The sequence below is a fragment of the Phaethon aethereus genome (genome assembly GCF_964289735.1).
Source record: "Phaethon aethereus genome assembly, chromosome: 2".
NCBI lineage: Eukaryota > Metazoa > Chordata > Aves > Phaethontiformes > Phaethontidae > Phaethon > Phaethon aethereus.
In genome coordinates, this window is record NC_138582.1 from 128,527,373 (window position 1) to 128,549,110 (window position 21,738).

General features: G+C 42.1%; 1 protein-coding gene across 1 annotated transcript in view; it reads right to left on the reverse strand.

Moving 5' to 3' along the window:
• RARB (retinoic acid receptor beta) overlaps positions 1-21,738 on the reverse strand; it is a gene marked incomplete at both ends in the record, with an annotated part of 193,446 nt that overhangs the window by 33,529 nt on the left and 138,179 nt on the right. The window contains 1 exon segment of the mRNA XM_082015158.1: positions 12,688-12,829. Within this exon segment, the coding sequence (XP_081871284.1) occupies positions 12,688-12,829 (142 nt within the window).

The window sequence follows — 21,738 nt, forward strand, 5'->3', positions numbered from 1 at the left end:
TGAAAACTCTGATTTCCACCAGCAGAGCTTTATTCAGTTCCCGAAAGAGCCGATGAACATCCACGTCCCCAGTCAGCCGCAGGACTGCGCCACAGCCCCAGGCCACGTGGCAGACGTGGCGCTGGCAAGTCTGCCAGGGCCTGGGACGCACGGCGTGGAGGGCAGGAACCGACAAGGATCCTTCCCGGCCCCGCTCGTAACTCACCCCGAGATTTTGCAAATCTGAACACAACACAATGCTGACAACTCTGCATTTTGGGATTCAACCCAGTGTTATTTTTCAGCGAAGCTCTGTTGTGCTGGAACACCTCCAACCCGCTCAAGTTAAACAATTTGCCCAGAGAAAATGTTCAATGAAGGGGAAACATAAAAGTATGCACAGAAAGAGGCCTGACTCCCCCTCTTTTCTAATCCATCACACAGCATTAGAGATTAAATACTCATTAAAAATATATATAATGAACTGTTAAGACAGGATATCTAGTGATTCCTCTTAATTGCCTTATTCTTCCCACATCCTGGTTTCTAGGGAAGATTTTTAAATGTTCCTCCTCCATTATTGCAAGGCCCATTAACCACACGGTTATCTCTCTACCCCATCCCTCCAGCCAAGAAAGAAGACCCCAAAACTCGTGAGGCTTAATACTGCATACCCTGTGGGAGGCAGCTGACGCGTCTATATGGTTTTATATATGTTCATGCCTTGCCATGCTTAAATTCTAGTAGGAAAAAATGTTCCTAATAAACATGTGAAATAGCTGTAACTGACTTAGAAAACAACAGGAAAAGTTGCCAAGAAAAGGCTTTGACTCTCTCTTTAGGACAAGCAGGATTTAAGCCTTCTGCAGAATTAAAGGAATAAAATACTTCTACTTATTCTCTTCTCTCCCTGTGTGCTTTTTACTTTGTTATGGGAGCGGGTTGAACATAATGGGGTTTCCTTTTCTAATAACAACTATCCTCTTGCTTTTATTTGTTCTCTTTTTTATTCTTTGCATTCCTTTTCAATTTAAAATTATTTTCTGGATGTTCTGATTTAGTAGCAGCATTCACCTCAAGAGGCATCCGAAGAGGGGAAAAAAGGTATGCATTGAGGTTCTCTTCCAAATTACAGCAAGAGGCAAATTGAGGATTCTACTTGTAGAAAAATGCTGTCAGAAGGCTCTTATGAACTAAGAGTTCTCCATGTCACTTGTTGCAGGGATCTGGACCGTACGGGTTTGATCCCTGAGCTCCTCAATGGGATAACCAGCTGGCATGGCACTGTACAATGCACAGGCTACGAGACCAAACACACAGTGAGCTCTGGACTTCCACATCCATCTTCATGAGACATCTAATTGGAAACATAAGAGCCCCAGCTTGTTCCTGGCCCAACAGACGCAGACCAATATTGGCAGAGAGCAACTCAAGCTTCACTAAATCTAATGCTCCATCGTCCAGTATCAATGATTCTTCTACATGAGGAAAAACCCACCTGGATGAAATTCCAGCAGCGACACACTTTTGAGTGGCTCTGCTCTGTTGTCTCTCCACTAGAATCAAAACAAACCGTGTCACGGGTCACCTAGGAAAAGTGCTATGGCAAGAAAAGGTGCAGCAGCTCATCATGTAAAAATGTCCATTTACTGTTGATTCGTCTTCTTGGGCTGATGCCTCCTCTACTGATACCTCTAGGTTACAAAATGGCTAAAACCTGTGCAATGCCAATTTCAGTCTTCTTGAGATACAGGAAAAACTCTCCTGTATTAGCCCAAGTAAACATCTTACACTTAATTTTTAAAATGATAAAAAATTTCAATCTTTGCCACTGAGACATCCTCTAAAAGTACACAACGTATGAAAGCAAGTAAAAGTACTACACTTTGTAAGAGCACACGTAACTTGCAGATTCTTCGAAATGTAATACTACTCCCTATGAACGCCTGCAATTCCTGGCAATTTCCATTTTTTCCACCTGTCTTACATTGTGTCTCTATTGCCACAATGCAAGCTGTAATCAGCTAGTTGGGAGTTAAAATAAAACCACAGAAACCAGAACTTTTTTCTTCAGGAGAGACGGGAAGAAGAAAAGGATTTGCCGCAGCACCCACTGCACCAGGGCTGACTGACAGCAAGGAAACCTGCTAGTGATGGAAATCAGAGGAGACAGAGCAGGTGAAAACAGTGTCTCTGGATTGACCGGTGAGTCAAGGAACGACGACATCTCCCGCTCCTTCAACCGTGTGGTGATCTCTTCACCAAAACGATCTGTTGCTGCCAAGGGAGTAAAGCACATCTCCCTGCCAGAGGCAGAAACCAGGCACCCCTGAGCCACCTGATGCACCGCGCGTGTGCCCGCTGATGAAGGACAGAGTGCAGTGATGCCTGCAGCATTTTTAAAAAGCTTTCCCTTACCTTCCAGTATCATTCAATTTAGCATTTCTGTTTGTCATGTTTTAATCAAGCCTCACCGCTAAGTTTTCCTATTTAATTTAATGCTCTCTTTTCAGGCTCTCAAGTTTTACAGTTAAGAGTTTCCCGGGTTTAAATACACCAACTTCTGCCTCCAAGAAAACGACGACGGTGGAGTGTCGACCTACTTAACATGGGAAAAAACGATCCCAAATGCAAAATGCACGACGTTATCTTCCGATAACCCCTCTTCCCACAAGTTTAAAGACGAAAAATGTTTAAAAATATAATGCATTGAAAGCGATACAAGTCTAATATGCTTTGTTAGTCTGACATTTTAAATCATTTGTAAAGTCCTCCCTGAGAGGATTGGACTTAAATCATTCATTAACTTGAAGCTGATTGCTTTGTCCTGGAAAGGGGGAAGAACATGGATTTCTCAGATGTAACCCAATTTTCTAACAGAAACAAAAACAACCTGATGAAATTCCATTAGCAAAACCATCTATCGTAGCCCAAGCAGAAGCGTAAATAAATTAATTACAAAAGGAGCTCTGTCAGCAAAATCTAACTTTATGGGGAGTTTTTAAATTAACATTTCACTTGCGTAAAAGTTTAAAAAAAGAAAGAAAGGAAAGTAGGTCAGCGTGTTTCCCCAGCATGTCTTTCTGACTCCATTAAAACTGTCTGTCAGATGACTAACCATGCCTGTAATCCAACTAAAAGCATGTTTGCTTTCTGTTGCACTTTTTGCCAGGGGAAAGGAAGAATTCCACTTAGCTTTAACTCTGAGATTCAGGTAAATGTCTCCAAAAGTCAGATAATTTCCTCACATTTACTTGCCAGATCTGTTTATATCGACAATAAGCAACAGGCTATGGACGCACAGCACTGAGAAATGATCCCACAGCTGATGAAATGCTTATCAGCTGCAGGCACTGCCGGTAGGGTTTTAAGCTACTACTTGTTAAAGACAGTTTCAGAGCTGTTGTCTGATTGACAGACTTTTCATAAGACCTAGATTTAAAAATTTAAGAGCTTCCAGAAACATGCAAGCATGCAAACAAGTACTGGAATAAGGTGAGATGGGGCAAAGCCATTTCTGTTCACTTTGGGTCAAAGGAAATTAAAAACTCCAACGCCCTATGATCTTTCTTTTTCCTTTCATTAGTATTAGCAGCACAGTGTTATTCAAGTTAGGATAGAAAGGGTGTTATTTCTACTGCGTGTATGCCATCTAACTTTAAAAAATCCTGTACACGCTTTCCATGGAAGCACTGGAGAACTGGAGATTAACTGTTCTGATGTATTTTAAATTGAGCATGTGATACCAAGTCAAACTAAAAACAAATTTAGGCTATTTTTAGAGCACAGTCTTAGGGCCAGCATCCCAGCAGGAGGAGCTGCAACGTGTCAGCCGGCTTATCGCAGGCACGGCAATGGAAAACTCCCTCTGCTATAACAATTCATACGGTGGATGAAAGAAAGCCGCAAGAGCCTGACAGCAGCAGAGGGAAATCCATGGCCTCAACTACTTATGTAGAGATCTTCCTAAGCCATCTTTGAGAGCTTACGGGTTTCCGAGCGCCTGCTTTTTATCTTCCACGCCATCAAGGCAGGAGTTGCTCTCCACAGAGAGGCCAGAATGGGCTTTGCTTCTCTGCCTTCTGCAGAGGCACCTATCCTACCAAAGACCATCTCCAGTAAAGTGATCACCAGGAAAACAAAGTAGTAAGTTTGCAGATACAAACCATCAGGAAGATGTATGCATTCTCACATATGCTTCTTCTAAGGGCAAGGACCAAATACGCCTCTCCTCTGATACAGAGTCCTTCAGGCACTTTGGGGTTGCTGCAGTTCAGACTTCCCAGAACTCTTGGGAACAATTTACTGCATTTCTCATGAACCTTGGCTACTGTAGATAACATTTTCAGGTTGGCCTGACAACCAAATAAGCCATGTTTAGCTTCAAGGCCCAGGACATTGGCAATTTGCTCGTTCCCAGACTGATATTTATCTCATTGACATTTCTCCATCCTTCAGATTCAACATCCAAAAATAAAAAAAGCATTCAAAGGGAGAAAAAAAGATAGCAGAGAATCCACAAGGTGCCAGTATAGAAAGCACAACCCGCGTGGTGCAACGGCAATTAGGAGAAAGAGATGCATAAAAGATGTCCCATGCCCCCGAACAAGAAAATGATCCGAATGAGGAATATGAAGCAGTGAACTGAGTGCATAAAGGAAGAATGGAAGCTCTGAAACAAAGCTTTTGAGGTCATGGGATTGGGGTCTCAGCAGTTATGTCTGCATGACCAAGCAAGCGTGGCCTCAGCCCTGTGTTTCAGAGCGCATGGACCGGGCAGGGACGGGCTACCTCCAGATTTCCCATCTGCTCTTTGCAGCAGCATTGCCCAGCACAGCACAAGGTAGAAAGGATAACCCAGGGTTTTGCTTGCCGTGAAAGCAGTTGGGATACTAAACTCAAGACGAGGCAAAGGCTACCTGCAATGGCAACATGAATGTATAGAACCAGTGTCTTTATATAAGATGTTTAGAAGCAGCCTTGTAAGAGATACCCACACAAAATGCCTTCTACTGGGAAACTGACTGAGGAAAGCACATGATGATCCCTAAATCACCCCAAAGGCGTGAAATTAAAAAATGGGAAGTTCCGCCTGTGTCAGTGCCACTAACTGTCCTCATGGAAGAGCTGGAGCTGCGGGGGAGGTGGCATGTAACTGGACCACCAAGGACACGTGAGCTGCTAGCATCAGCAGATGGCCATTAGGCACTCCAGGGGCTCTGATGAAATGTACTCCCTTAAAATAAGAACGGGTTCAATCAAGTCAACTCAATCTCAATCAAGGATTTTACTAGAGCCACTGAACAGTAACACGTACTTCTCTGGAGTGTGCTGCAGGTCTAAGCAGAAATTAGGCTATATGAGTGTCACACTTTTCACTGGCTCTAGTTACCTCCAAGTTTCACCAATAATGAAAGAGAAGTTACTTGTACAAGGACTCTGTGCCATTCAGATAAATTTCTTCTGCAGGACAAGATCAAGAGGCCTTCAGAAAGTCCACTAATACCTAATTGACACTTTTCCTTTCTTAAAGCACATCTCTCAGAGCATGGTGAGGTACTGCAGTATAAATGATTAGCATAACAACTCTGCAAGTGTCATAACTTTAATAAAGCACCTTGTTAAGCAAAAATGTAAGAAAGACACACATTTACAGTCACCAAGGACTAGGACTGATGGATGCAGACAAAGGCTGCAGAGAGCACACGAGCCCTGGTAACTTCTTTCAGGATCCGTGTTGTCATAGAGACAGCAGAGCGCGATGAAAAGTTCACCACGGTAGCTATACCTTAGTGAATAAGTCTTAATGTAACTTCCAGCTGAGGACATGTAATCAATCTCTGTATGAGCTTATTGAAGGAATTCCCTTTATGCTTACTCAATCCTCAAGAGCCCAAAAAATGAGGGAAAAGGATTTAAAATATATATATTTTACTACTTTTAAAGACAAGCCAAGGCCTAGTGCTTCTTTTGGATTAAGGTGAGGGGAGAGATAACTGGGGTTTTTTTGAACAAGAAATGATGTAAAACATGAAAAACTTGACAAAGACATTTAAAAAAAAAAAAAAAAAGGCTGGAAAGAATAATTCTAGGGCAGCCTGGCAAGATTGGCCACATTCAATGGTGTCTCCCACTTCTCCTAGACACTTCCCCCACAAGAGGTGGCTGCAGCCCTGGCATCTCACTGCTGCTCTTCTCCCATCGGGTGCAATCACCTCATTGCCTTTTACGCTGCAAAACGCAGGAGTTTCCCTGCTCTCCCTTCCCTCGCTGTGCCTTTCTCCCAGCATCTCCCTCCCCAGTGGCATTCCATCCCTGGTTTGGCTTCCTGCAGAGCAGCAGCACCCCCTGACCCTCCCCGGGTCCCTGCTCTGGGCTCAGTCCCACCACTTGGGAGGTATGGGACGCTGGAGCTGACAACAAGCCGTACAGAAACGGTGCCAGGGGTCGTTTATTGGCCAGGGTCTTCAGTTCTTAGCTTACACAATAATGGCTTTTCTACGCAAGAAAGGTGGGGGGGGCTGGCGGGAAGTTGCAGCACTAGCGTGTTATGGTTTAAAGTTACAGCATAATGCCTGAAAGGCAATGAAGAGAAGAAAAAGAGAACCTTAGGATGGTATTCATACTTTTCCCTAACATTTTAGGGTATAAAGATCAGACTAATTACCAAACAGTCTTGAGTTGAGCAGGGTTCACTAATCACGCTCTGCTTGAGGAATTAGGAGAGAATTTACTTAGGCGCATGAAAGGTGCCAATAAATTGTTCAGCTGGAGAGTTAACATAATAAAAAAAATCATTTTTTATGTTATTTTCTTTAGCAGTTTATTAATTGCTGCCTGAAATACTTTTCTGAAACACAACGAGCTGCAAATGAATTCATGGGCTATTAATCTGCTGTACATGGCACTGGAGGGAAAGCTCATTAGGTGAGTTGATGCAATTACTGCTATTACATAACCATCTTCACAGAACATAGAGTAAATTATGAATAATAACATTCAATCTAAGTTGCTCCTCTAAACATTAAAGCCGGCAAGTGAAAACTATGCAAAATCAGGGGGAAAGGCTAAAACTCAAAAGAGGCAGACCCCAAAAGAAGAAAAGCAGATCTGCCTCTCTGAAGACACCAAACCTATGTGAATAGCAAGATATGTTTGTTTAACCATGGGAAACAACGGGCAGCAAGTAGAACTCGGTTCTCTACAAGAGAATTTTAGTTGTATATATACATACTTTTCAGCCACCCAGCATAACAAAGTGTGCGTTATCTCTGGCAGAGGACAGACTGACACTAGAGCACTGTGGTTTTTGTAGCAGGAAGACCCTTCATGTTGGCTTTTCTCTCATCTTAAAAACATCTCCCCATCTGTGATATTGAGCATTTGACATTAACTTTTATAAGTTCCCAATTTCTCAGCCTGAAAAAATAAATACAAGCATTCCTATCTGATCAGCAATGGAAAAAAACTCCCAACCCAACCTTAACGAACAAAATGAAAAATCTGTGATCTGTATGGCTTGCTCATTGTTTCCCCACTATCCGTGTACTAAAATTCTTAATTTCATTGGTATTTTCAGTTTACAGTCTTTCATCTTCAAAGCACTTACAATACAAGGTCTCCCAGTCCCTGTAAAAGGATTCACCGTTTTCACCTCTCAAGATAGAAAAACTAGTCTAATCAGCTTGTAGTGTTTAAAGAGAATAATTACTCCCAGAACAGAATTCAGGGTTTTGTGATTTCCACTCTGATATTTAGCTCGTGCCTCTTGAGAAAGCAAGGCAAGTCAGGAGTCAGCAGGCGAGGAAACCACACTGGAATTTTTGAAAAAGCCCCCAGCCACTGTGTGGTATTTAGGCATCTAGTTAAAAGTCTAGCCCATAGCAAAGCAGAAGCAATTCTTAAATCCAGTGCTTTTTGCTGGCTAAAAAGAATAAAAACCCACTCTAGTTCTGAATAAAAGCGTCTAAACAAAGATTTCATGCGTTCTGATTAATTCACTTTAAAATTACATCAGTGGAATCTGTACAAACTTCTCAAATGCAACTATGCAGACTAGACCTCTGCTTAGCCACTCATTGGAGATGGCATCAAGCTTCACTAAGGAGTCTGAAAGAAAATGAAACAGAAACATAAAATAAAAAATACAAACATGACAGTTCTTCAAGTTGATGCTTCCTGGTTGCCAACTGAAACCAGAATTAAAATAAGTAAATCAATTCATTCTATTGTTCAGCAGCAGAATGCAATCATATGTTCCGAGAAGCATGAGCATTTAAATATTATAAGACTTTGAAGTCTGTGACAAAGAGTAACAGACATTTCTGTGCAAATTTAAAAAAAAAACAAATACGGAGCACAAAAACTGGATTCTCTCCACTTCATGGTAATTCCCCTGCATTCCCTCTCTTCTTCCTTCCCTCCCTCCTGGGAGGTTAATTGTAAGCAGATTTACAAATCTGAACATTGCTTCAGTGCTCTGAAGCAATCTGGAACAATAATTTTGTGCCTTTATGAACATAATTTCGCTCTGTTACAGCTTACTGCAGACAAGGTTTATGCTAGTACAGAGGGCTTCTCTGCATCACACCCTGGTATGCGGGCTGGGTGCGTGTCTGAGGGGGACCCCAAGGATTATCAAGCACGGTGGCAGTCCTTGGAGCCTGCAAATTTTATAAACAGGAATGGAAGTGGAAGAGCTGCTGGGCTCAGCTGAGCAGTTGTGGCAGAAGGAAGCTCCATTTTGTTCCCCCTTGTACCCTGCAATAAATCCAGCTTAGGTTTTCTTTAAGGGAAGGCTTCACCTTACAAAGGGTATGTTCCAGCATCCGGCTTGAAAGAGTGCGTTGTTGTTTGAGTTTTGCCCAGCTTCCCACGTGCCCCCTTAATTGCAGGAGGCAACGCCGTACGCGTGACCCCTCGCCAGCTCCTGAGGACCGAGGTCCGTGCATCCAGGCAACAGCGTGCTTCTTGCTGACACCTGGGGTCAGCCCAAGGATGGTGCTTCAACGTCAGCTTAGAGATCACGTAATAGAAGGGCAAAGGTTAGTTTCCTAAGGCTCTCCATCACATAATGAGCCACTGTCAGCCTTAGTAGCCTTCTCACTTCAGCAGCAGCCAAAAAAAAAAAAAAAAAAAAATCCTGTGTGATCACCATTTGTCTCTACATGTTAATTAAAAAAAATTAACAGGCTGGAAGGGTAAGAAGGATAGAAATGGCTTGGAGTTGGATCAGAGCCCCAGCTGCACCTACACTGAGCACCCACACATGAACTGACGTGGGACAGCCACGACAACAAACCCAAAACTTGATGCACTGCTGGTAGAGGGGCTGGCTCCAGGCTGTTACACTGAGAGCTGCAGCTCAGGTTGCAGGGACACAAGCTCAGCAGTTTCTGAAGGAGGGGGATCAGATGAAAGACAGCAGGGCTTTATTTCAAGCTGTGTTTTGCCCTGTTGTAGGATGATAAGACAGTCATCACTAAGTCGTTTCCCCTCACACCCTTTGTCTTGTCTATTTGGAGCACAAACATTTTGCAACAGCAACTGCACACTAAAAGACAGTCCCTACACTAGTGGGATCCAGTTTCAGGGGGTCTTGCAGATATTATCACAAGGCAAATAGCTCCACTCCTGCCCTGGAGGCAGTCTTGTTATTGACCTCTCTTGATCAGATCTGAGGAGTAACATGGGGTCGGAAGATAACTTTTTACCCCCTACACAAACAAAACAACCTATAAAGAAATGCAAATTTGATGCATTCCTTCAGCATCTCACTTCATTCTCTAAAACAAGATAAAAGCATACAAGAAATGCTCAGTAACTCTTCTCTTCCAAAACACTGGCTCTCCATTCTTAAAGCCTTACTTATCACACTGGCTGGGCAGCCAGTTCTCATCTCATCTCAGATGTTTGTGTGTAAAGCTCATTAAGCTCCAAAGGAGTTGCATATGCAAGTACTTTTGCATGCCCTTTAAAGGCAGAACAAATAAACACAGGACTGTAGGGTTTAAGCACAGATTATTCTGCGTACTGAGATACTGCATTTACTCCTCCTTAGCTCCTGGGAACAGACCTTGGGGTTCCTGTTTGCAGCTGCCCACCACGACTACTTTCCCCATTCGGGACTGGTGTGAGCACTGTAGGCTTGTTTCCCTATGAGATTTCTCTGATACTTTTTTCTGTCCTTTGTTCATGGCTTTCACGTTACAAGGTAACAGAACTGTAAGACAGAAAAACAAAATGTGAATAAGGTTCTGGGGAAAAAGAAAAACCCTCCATCTGGGAAGAAAAAGCCCACTGACAAATGTGCCTTTGTTTACATAAACTTCTAAAGAAATGGAGTTGAAACCTGGAGACATGTATGAAAGAAGGTCAGATAAGAAAATAGTTTTTCAAATCTCTGAAGAGATGAAAAGCTCATGTTTATGAAGGGATAACACAGAATACTTCAAACTTAGTTCTTAAACCCAGAAGACAAGACACACTGGATTCAAACTGATGACATTTAAAATAATTTCTCTATTCCTTTGCAAATGCCTTCTACAGAAATGCAGCCAGAAGACATCCCTCACTTCTCCCCAGTATCCTCTGTTCCCCCTCTAACCTGCTATCCACCTTTCAGTGCCTGTAGTGGTTTGAGATAAAGGCAATTGCCAAAGGGCAGTTTCACTCAGTTCACCCAAGGAAATAGGCAGAGCAAAACCTTAATACTTGCTGGCAAAGCTTCAGCTACTCTATGGGAGAAAACAATCCATCACCTAAAAGTAACTTTGGTTAATGTGTTAGAAATACTGCTGATATTTCCAAAACCTACTCTGATGTGACGTTACATTTAATAAGATTACTACTTCACGTCAGCAACAAAATCCTTAAGAATTCAAGATCAACAAGCCCTCAGGTGAGAAAAGTGGTTTTTTTGTTCTCTTCCAAACTGCATCATACTGATTTTATCAAGGAAAAAAGCTTCATGCGCACAGATATATATGCGGTCAAATACCTATCAATAAAATCCTCCTCATTCAATCTTACACCTTTGTGCATCTTTGTATTTAGCCTACCTTCTCCTTTACTCCCATCATGGTCTCCACTCCAGCAAATCTATACATAAGTATAGACAAGTGCACTTCAGACACATGAGAAAACTAGAAAACCCAACAAGGACAGTGAAATCATGGAAATCCTAAGACCTTCTCTGCTAGTTGCTTGAAACTTGATGTTGGCCCTTTTCAGTAACCACAATTTCAGATTTCTATGAAAAGGAGCTGGAAACACTGCAAAGTGGTCCTAGAGACGTACCTGGTTCTTTCTCTGCTCATCAACACTCCTCCTGTGAGAGGAGAGGAAGGAGAGGGTGGGAGAGAGAAATAGGATGCAAACAGGAGGGACCTGTGTGACTTTTGGACCTCTTCAGCCTCTGCCCAAGTATGGAGAAGGGAACTACTGGGAAGTCCCATACAATTCAGGAAGGAGGAATGCTAAGGATGAGAACTGGTTTAAAATCACAGTTCAGTCATGAACATCTCATCAGTGTAATTTTTTTTTCCTCTGGTCTTAAAGTCTCTCCAAAGAACTCCTGTAGGTGAATTAAAGTAAAAGAAGTGGTGTTGGGCAATCTTCCCCTCTCTCTTATGCACATGCTGCAAATTTCTGTAGTGTTTATTATTGGAATTGTCAGGAACATCACTGAAGTAAAAACCCTCAACAATCAAACAAATCACTACACCAAAGACTTTGCTACTGCAGTCACTCCAATAAAAAATGATAAAGTTTCAGAAGCATTAACCCATAGGGATTTGAGAATAGCTTTATTAGCTAAATTTTCATGCTTGACAGGGATATCAATAAACTGGAAAAAGAGAAAAATCACAGATTTCTACCTAACTATTTTAAAATGTTAATTTAAAGGGCAAACCAGAGATTTCTGGAAACGAAGGGAGAGGAAAATCCTTTGGGTTTTTTGTGCACTTGGCAGCACTTTTACATAGTCAGGTTTACCGGCTTTGCTGGTATAGAGGAGGATTTGCCAGCTTGTTTCACCTTTCAGAGAGGCTCCAGCCAGTAAGAACAGAAGACTCAATGCCATTGTACTGTCAGTTTTTGTAAAATGGCACAAACGGGCGTTACCGCTAAAAGAAGGACCTCTGGCACAAACACCTGCGCTGGTGCAAGGGAGAAGGTGCAACGCTGAAGAAGGCTGCTGCCTGCTGCACGAGAGCCAGTGGGAAGCTCTTGTGAAATGAAAGCCTGGGCTGACATCAAGCCTAGCAAAGCTACAGGTCTACAGGGCAGAGGAAGGATTGAAACCAAGCTTAAGAAGCCAGTGCTGTTCCCCTTACACCCCTGCCCCAAGAAGCCATTTCTAGACCAGATGGGAGATAATCCAATCTTAAAGCAAGTATCTGTGGGTTTGTTCTTTTAGAAAACCTAGAAATTACCCAATTGGGCATTCTCACACCCACACAGGGTGGCCACGCTGTAGTGCTGCACTAAAAGTTCTTAACTGACGGCATTTAGGCTGCAAAGTTAAGGACTGAGGAGTTCGTAAAGTACAGGTCTGAAGTTGTGTACAAAATTCATACTCCTTTCTCTGCGTATGAATGCAGATACTGGCTTCAATCACATAATTGCACAGTATTTTTCTCCCTTGGGACTGCCACATATACGTAGGATATGACAAACAATAAATTGTTTCTGAAGACAACTTACATTCTTTGGACATTCCCACTTCAAAGCACTTCTGTAGTCTGCAGTACTGGCAGCGATTTCTGGTAACTTTATTGATAACACAGTTTTTATCTCTGTGACATGTGTAAACCATGTTCTTCTGGATACTCCTGCGGAAAAAGCCCTGAAATCAAGAAAGAAAGAAATCAAATAAACTTTTGAGCTTCCCATAACCCTTAGAGGCAGGCACTAACATTGCTTTAAAATAACAAAATAAATTCAAAGTTATGGCTGCAGTATGGCATCTTTAAAGACTCAGTCTTATTATAATTTAGTACTGTTTCTTGCAACATAAGACTCATCTCTTAAATAAAAACTAATTAAATAATGCAACCTAAGGCCAAAATAAGCAAAGCTAGAACTAGTAACAGCATTCAGGAAATTAAGTCCTAGGTTTTACGAAAAAGCTCAAATAAAAATAGTTTGGGCTTATGGATGTAGTAATGAGTTGGGTAAACAACAGCCTTCCTAACAGTTCCACTTGGAAGTCAAGCACTCATCCAACAACTGACAGCCTCTCTCAGCTTAAAGGTCCTGTCTATTTTTGCTACTGCAGAGATTCTCTGGTTTGAAGGCTAAATGTAAAAAGAGAAATAATTTGAAACCCAGGTCTCTTAGCTGCTGGAACTCCTACAGCAATTAATGAGGCTTCTGCAGGTGGAAGAGTTCCAGCATCAGGTTATTGAGTTGTGAACTTGTAAAAGTTGCCAATTACAGCATTTTTTTCTTATTCAGATACAGCTGTGAAAATAATCAAGTAATTACAATGATCTTGAACAGAAATTAAGGAGAGTTAGAGGTCTGGTTTATACTTAAGGAACACCATTTGACTGGATTCCTCCTTCAGCAAGTAAAAGAGAGAAAAACAGCCATAAATGGCAAGGTTTGCTGGCACAGAAAAAAAGGCAAAAACCAAGTTAATTTCTTTATCTGCACTAAAAAACAAGCTTTAGATAACACCGTATAATAATGAAGGAAAAAAAAAAAAGATGATTACTTCAATCATTTTAGAGTTCAACCCACAGATATTCAGTGAAAGTATTTCTGCAACAGACATTTGGAAATTTGACAGCACTATTTAACCTTCTCACTCAGATTTTGAAAATTGTTTCAGCAAGCACCAGGGTCAAATTTCAGTCAACGTCATAGCATTATGGAAGAATAGTTAGCAATTTAATATTTGTTGGAGGGCTTGAGAGGTTAAAACTCTTCAACAAGCCACATGTTTACACCCTACGGGGAAGCGGTAAACTTGATGCCGCAGATGATAGCTCTGTGCCCACAATGCATTTGTCTAAAGATGCAATCATGGTAAGCTATCAAATTGGCTCTCCTAGAAGCACTCATCGAGATATGCGAATAGTTCAAAAGCCAAAAACCCTATCATTCAGAGTTAACTGGGAGAGTTTCTGGCCATATGAAGAGGGAGTGGTAGGGCAGGCACAGTCAGTAGGGCTGGTCATAAATTCCTTGCACACCCAACATGCTATAGATGCTAATGTTATGAAAATACCTCAAATTCACTCAGAACTGAAAAATGCCTCCTCAATCATGTAACCCCTGGCAATAGTTTTCTGCAGCTCTTGCACAGGCAAGCCTCATCCTGAGATTAGCTCCTCTGATTTTAGGAGATACTTAATACTACCATCAAAGAGGTAAATAAAAACTCTTTGTTCCTTTCTTTTCCTTAAGCTACTGGACACAGAATAGGAATTTAAAGCTATTTGTTTAGACAATTAAAACCTTTTAAGTTATCAATAACACTGCTATTTTATATTCCACACTTCTGAACATTAAAACTGCTTGAATCTTTGCAATGCAAATATGACAAGTGTATATACATTTGTTTACTTGCCGAGAAGAAAATGTATGGTAATACTTACTGTTTTCTTGCTTTGATATTCCCCTAACGATGATGCCCGCTCTGCAGTAATTGCTGACGATGCTAACTAGAAATGTGAGAAGTCTATGGCGTCTATTTTGGTTTAATTCAACAGACAGGAAGTGTGAGCTGTGCTGGTTCAGGGGTCTCTATAGGACTTATTTGGTCACCACTTTTTAGCTGCGAAGAGGTAGAGGAAGCCAAGACTGGTCGCTTTCCCCTGCAGCCACCCCAGCTTAATCCAGTGCTGCATGTAAATTAACACCCACAGTCACCGATGGAACAACTCTCCTACCACCAGCCTGACAGGGCAGGAGACAAAATGGCTTGAACAAACAAAAATGACCCTCTCATGCAGCAACTGTCTCATCACGCTGAACAACTGAAGGAATTTAAAAAAAAAAAAAAACAGCCCCCAAAACCTCTTTGCCTGCACATACTTTGGGGCAGAGGCTGCCGTGCATCCATGCTTGAGAGACTTCTGGTTTACTGACATAGGCACCACTTGAAATGAACTATGAGCTTCAAAAGTGTCACCCAATACAGGGAAAAGAGGGAACAGCCTCCTCCAGATATACCTGTACTTCACCAAAATGTAACCAGTAGCTAATGGCACCCACTGATTGCATCAGTTGTTCTGATATTTAGACACAAGTTCTGCATCCTTTTAACCTAGGGTTTAATTACAGCCCATCAGGAAGGAAAGCAGAGGAGGCTCTCTCAGTTATACAAAGTTGACCACACAGCCCAACAGAAAAAGGTGATCCAACTTCTGCAGACAGCAACTATAAAGCATTCATGAACTCACTACTAATCTAAAAGGCTTAAAAAGAAGAAACTTGGAAAATGCAGGTCTCCAGGTTGAAATGAAGACGGTTTCTTCAACAGCCTGACCTCCCCAGGCAATGTCCGACACAGAGTGAAAGATATAGACAAAGGTATTGTGGAAGCTTAGGCTGTTGTTTTACAAACTGCTTTTTAACACCTGCATTTGCTTTTCTTCCTGGAGTTACTCATGAAACAGAAAGAAAAATGAGCTTGTTTATGTAAAATACCCAGGTGAAAAAAGGTATAATGTGGTTCTGCTCAACACTAAGGACCTGCTTCTCAACAGCACGTTCGTGCCCACTACCCGACTACTCCTCCTTAAGAAAACACGTGGATACTATTTCTACTAAGATTTGTGGCAAGGTCACTGTAAAACCTCAGCAATGTGTCACTGAAAAGATTTGATCTTCAAAATTTCCTCTGGACAGGCACTAAGAAAAATGCCCAGATTACAAGTATTACTTAATTTCTTTGCATACAAACCCCGAACCAAAGCCACCATGTGGGGAGTGCCAGGACGTGGCGCAGCGGCGGGCGAGGAGCACTCGCTGGGCACTCCGCAGGCCGGCGCCGTGCAGCCACGCGTTTCGGGTGGCCCTGCAAGCAGGGTCATGCTCAGAAATATTTCCCGAGTCTGATACTGGGCTAAAAAAAAAAAAAAAAAAAAAAAAGGACAGCGTCCAGTCTACCCCCCTGCGGGGGTTTGCACCTCACCTGCTTTGGTTACCTGCGGCTCGGCAGTGAGGGAAAACGCCGCAGGACACAGGGATGGGCAGAGCGGGCAGCAACCCGGCTCGCTGCCTGGTTAAACAGAAAAGCACATTTAAACCAGTTGAAGGCTGGGTTCCAGATAGCACAGGTATAATACACTGGCCTGTTCACTAAAAATAGCAAAGTTAGAAGCAGGCCTAAGTTCTCCTCCAAGTGCTTGTTGTCAAGTGACTTCCATCTGATCTCACAACCCCAACAGTTTCTTCAAAACCCAAGAAAATCTGAAGGCGACCTAACCTTTAGAAGTTGTCAGAAACTTCAGAGACAGCAAACCACCACTGCTTATAAATTCATCAACTTCAAGTGCCTACTGGCTTCTGGAATACAAAGCTACTACTTACTGTAAATACCTTTACCTCAAAAGGAATCTGTTTGGCTGAATATTTACATAAGCAATTTTTTTAACGCAAAAATTTTCACATCCCATCCAAATTAACACCCTGTGACAGGAGATGAGACACTCCTGTGCCAAAAACAAGCACAAATGATTCTTTGTAATTTAAAATGCCTTATGAATATATAAAAAAAATTCTGTGAGACATAAAGCATTACTGTCATACATAATTGTTTTTGATAGCACCTACAAAGTACTTGAATTTCAAGTAGTGGAAGCTACTGAAAGCCTATCAGGAATAGTGATTTGCTCTAATATTCCTTTTATCCACAACTTTTGAAAGGAAAATGTATCTTGTGTTTTTATTTTAGCGAAGACAAACAAAGCTTTGCAGAAATCACACTTATGAATTAATTCCGTCCTCTGAGCTGCTTTTATTGGCATTCTCTACACATAGCCTTTCGGACGAACATTTCAATTTTTAATCTCATCTTTTCTGCGCACTACGTCACGCTCCTCCCAGGCCCACCAATCTTGTTATCTTAATGGATGACAGATAGAGTATCACTCTGACCATGCCACATTAGGCGTCCTCATTTACGAGTGCAAGGAAAAAATGCTGAGTATAAATTATTCAGAAATCTATTGTATCAGCGTGTGTTCTCCGAGCATCCACCACTGGCAGAGCAGACAGCTTATTTTTCACTTTTAATTGTGTTGATATCTTATCTGCTGCACTGAAAGCAGAGAGTGATACGTGAAACCACATGTATTAAGCAGCAAATAAACCCAGTTTACTAGGTCCATTGCTTAGGACTAAATAATCTATTTAGTCAGTCCAACTTCAACACAGTGCCAAAAAACCCCACCTCATTGCACTCACCACTTACTTTTGTAGTATTCGCCCAGTAGTGTGTCAAAATTAAAGACCTCAGTACAGAGCAGCGATGCCTACAGAGAATATTAACTATTTCAGTGATATTTAAATGCCATTAGGCCACTGGTTATCTGAATACAAAGATGGCCATTAAGGATGAGCCCTCAAGATAATACTAAGGGTTCAAGCTTATGAAGTCTTACAGAATTGTTAGCATGAACTGCTACCCTTACATATCTGACAGGGAATCTATACAACTCCCTCTCCTTCACTGTCCAGTTGATTTTGGCAAGACAGATGACTTAGAGCTCAAGTTCCGCGCATCGCATGAAGAGATGGATCATTTGATCTCAAACACGTCTTAAAAATATTTTGCCAGCATAGGGCATGCCAAATCTTATTTGCAGATGTAGCGGGCTTACAAGTTGAAAACTTGCACTGCAAAGCCAGGGACAGAGCAGGGCTATTGCGAGCTCAATCTGTTTGAACAGCCTGCGTGGTTCATCTGGTTCAGCTTTGATGACCCCCAAATAGAGGCATCCAGTTATGACTCCCGCAGATTTAGAGGCCACTCTTTGGTAAATTTGCAAAATAAGTTTCTGAGTGAAGTGTATTGCTACTTTATGGTCAAAGAAACAAAGGAGTTGGGAAGACTATGGTACAGTTTATCAGTCATTTATAAACTCTGACTGGCTGAGCTTTGAAGGGAAAGATAAAAACCAGTAACAACGGAAAAGAAAATGCAGCCCACAACACACCCGAAACCTCTGCTGTTAGCTTTATTCTGAAATAGGGGCTATACAAATATGTACCTTTTTTACAAAATAAATTTGTCTGTGATGCATAGCCTCTCTTCAGTCTATTTATTTTAATCATTCAAGTTACCCTCTATCCTTACTAGCCCTGTAAAACGTAACGCAGGCAAGGTAAGAAGCCCATTCCTGCTCTCTCTGGAGTATCAACAGAGACATTTAAGGTCTCTCTCAGTGATGAGATCTGCACAAAACTACTCTGCTCTGTGTCCAGGGAATTGCCCAGGTACATTTGTGAACAGAGTGTGGTTTGCAGTATTTTTATTACAGGTGGCAGCAGTCAAGGAACAAAAAAACCCTTTCTCACAAAGTCCTGGTAGGATCAGTGGCTAAGGCAGAGATGTACAATTTTTAGTTGCTCACTGGAAATATTTGCACTGAAAGGCCTTGATAACATGCAATCCCACAACTGGAGTTGCATAGAAAGGCTTATAAAAGACCTAAAAGCCACTGCATATGCTGTTAAGTGATTCCATACAGTATTAAGACACTGCAAAATGGCTGCAGCGAGAGCATGAGACCCCACAAGTAACGAAAGCTGCCAAAGCAGCTATCTAAAAGGAAGCTAAAATGAGCTTATTCCCAGTTGCACAGCACTTTTCCAGGATGTCTGCACTGTCTATCATGCTTTGGAAGTCACGGCTTGCAGAATAAACAAATTAATTGTCTGACATTGTGGCTGGAAACCACCGCCAGCACAAAATGGAAGCAGCTACAACAATAAGTAGAGGAAGGCTCGCTGCCAGGAAGCAGGGAAATTGTGCTGATGATGTATGTCAGGACAGGCAGATCTTTGCAAAAACAAATGAATAAACGTTGTTAAATATCAATAGCTTGTAGGGAGCACCTAGAGATGCCAGCTGCGTGGCAGCAGAGGGGCTGGGCACAGCCCGCCCTGGGAAGTGCTCCGGGTTTGTCCGTCGTTGCTGTTATTTCCAGCAGAAACTCTCTCTGCTCGCCATCCACATTTCAACTCACCTAGGCATTTATTCTGCAGAGAAAGAGTAGCCGTCACCTTCCACAGCCAAAGAAAACCAAACTTGCTATTGAAACAGGGTGGTTTGTTGTTTCGTTTTGTTTTCCTTCAAATCAACAGAACTCAAAACACTTCATAAAAATAAGCAGGTGTTATCCCACGTCTCGCATATGGGAATACAGACCTGTGGACCTAAGAGCAACCCACTAAGGGGAAAAAAAGGCTTCTCTTTTCATTATTTTTACACAAATGGAAAAGCTTGAGGGCTTTCTCATTTCTTAAAAAGAGAAAAAGGCCCAGAGGACAGGGACAGGCAGATGAGGAAGGTGTCACCTCTCCCTAAGCTACCAAAATTCATCTGCAATTGGAAAAAATTCTCCAGCAAAGACAGGGCAGGCCACACTTGATAAGTCGTACAGTTTCTAAAGTGAAAAAAGTCTTATGAGCCTCAGAGGGCAAGAAAAAAAAAATTAATTTTGACGACAGAGCTTGAAGGAAATTATTCATGGGGCTACTGATGCCAATTAGCCATTAGCCACTGGTGAGCCTGGAAACAAACCCTGTTTTTCATGGTGCCCCACACCAACAGATCTTCTGATTTCACAAACCTTGGTCTAACATTAAAACATGCCCCAAACTGTCATAATGGGGATTTTAAAACACTTCCTCTGGCCAGCTGGCAGAGAGGCAACTACTGAAGAAATGGGGGAGTTGTGTTCATTCGGTTCAAAACCGTAGCAAACAGATTTCTCCAGCAAGGGTGGCACAGCATCCCTAAGACTATGCAAGGATTCCTCTACAACTTCAATTTTGACTGACTCATGATCTTTTTAACAAATATGTCAAAGTCTCCAGACAACAGTCATCACCTTGAAACAATATGGGAGGGGAAAGAAGGTCTGAGATTTTCTGCTTCTCCACTTCAGTAATTTAAGCAGAGAGGAAGGTGCTGGTATGCACTTCCATCTGTTTTCTTCAAATTAAAAAAAAAAAAGAGAGAGATGAAATGTATACAATTAAAAAGTTACAGTTAACTTCCTTTCAGTAATGTCTGTAGGATGATTTTTGGCCTGCTAGGAAACTCCAGATGGGAAGAGTAATGAATATAATTTAATATGAATAACAGGAGATCAAAGAAACGCTTTTCTGAGTTGCAGCGCACTGAGTTATTTCACACAGTTTAATGGAGAACTCAGGAATTAATTACTCCTTTTTGCTATTTTCTTATATTTTTGTTTATGCAAATCAATTCCCTTTAACCTAATTTGTGGAGGACCAGACCTGTAACCCAATAAACCTGTAAAAAGTCACTAGGATAGCTAGCTAGCACTTGGCTAGCACTTATCCAAAAGGCTATATGTTGTTAACTGCTCATCGTTTTTTTCCTCTCTTCCCCTCCAGTGCCTCAGGATTTATACCACCAATTAAGACAATAATGAGTGCCCCAGGTTGACCTCCAAGGAGCAAGAATTAATTAAACGCAGTATTTCTTCATAAAGAATGACACTTTTCCAAACCATTTATGTAGCTGCTCTCTTGCATGGAAGCACAGTATCAGGAAAGACTTTTCAAATTGTTATCCCCCAACTGTAAGACTGATTTTGGTTTACACCCTTGTTTTGGGTCTCTGGTATTATGCATCGGGTTTTTGGGTGGTGGGACCAGGGGAACCATTTTCCAAGGACAATATCCCAATTTTACTAGGCATACATGGGATTTTTTTGCATAGAGCAAAGGAAAGACACTAAGAAACAGCTACTCTAAAAAAGTAGAAGACCTAGTGAAAACAAACAAAAAATCCCCACCAAGGTATACCCATGCAGTGACATGCAGATTCCTGCATCTGGCAGGACACGGAAAAGACTCATGTCAACTATGCAATTACTATGCTGCAATTACTTGTAGGAGTCTCTCAAATTAGCCTCTCCATTTAGCTGCTGGCAGAGATGGAAACATGTGAAGAGGGAAGGGCAAGCTCAAACACAAACCTACATGGGAGAAAGAAGGTATGTGTATGCTCTAAAGAAGTTCCCTGCACGGGCAGGCTTTGCATCCTCCTCCTCCTCCCCTCCCAGCCTTCACCACGAAGGCAGGCTTTGCATCCTCCTCCTCCTCCCCTCCCAGCCTTCACCACGAAGGCTTGCAGAGTTCCTGCACATATTTGGCACCGCAGTTATTTATCAGAAGAGACATGGGGACTTTCATTAATTGTCATATATTGCCAATATAAAAACCCTGCATTTCTGCACCATCTGAAATTTATAGAGGTGCTAGTTTCTAACCCACTATCAGCAACCAAATGTTTACAGCTCAGCTGAAACAATAACGCAAACCATGCCACAAATATTTATATATGCCTGCAAGCTGACTGAGGCACAATTCCCTTGCTCTAGCAGAGAGATTCGCAGAGTTTGTGTGCACAGCCAGCTGTTCTCTGCTCCCTCCCCAACCCACCCGGCGCCAATGCAGCACCCCAGCCTGAGCCTGGCTGACCAGGCGGGTGCCTGTGAGTGCTGGCCCAGCAGCCACTTGCCAGGATGGCCAGCAAAGAGC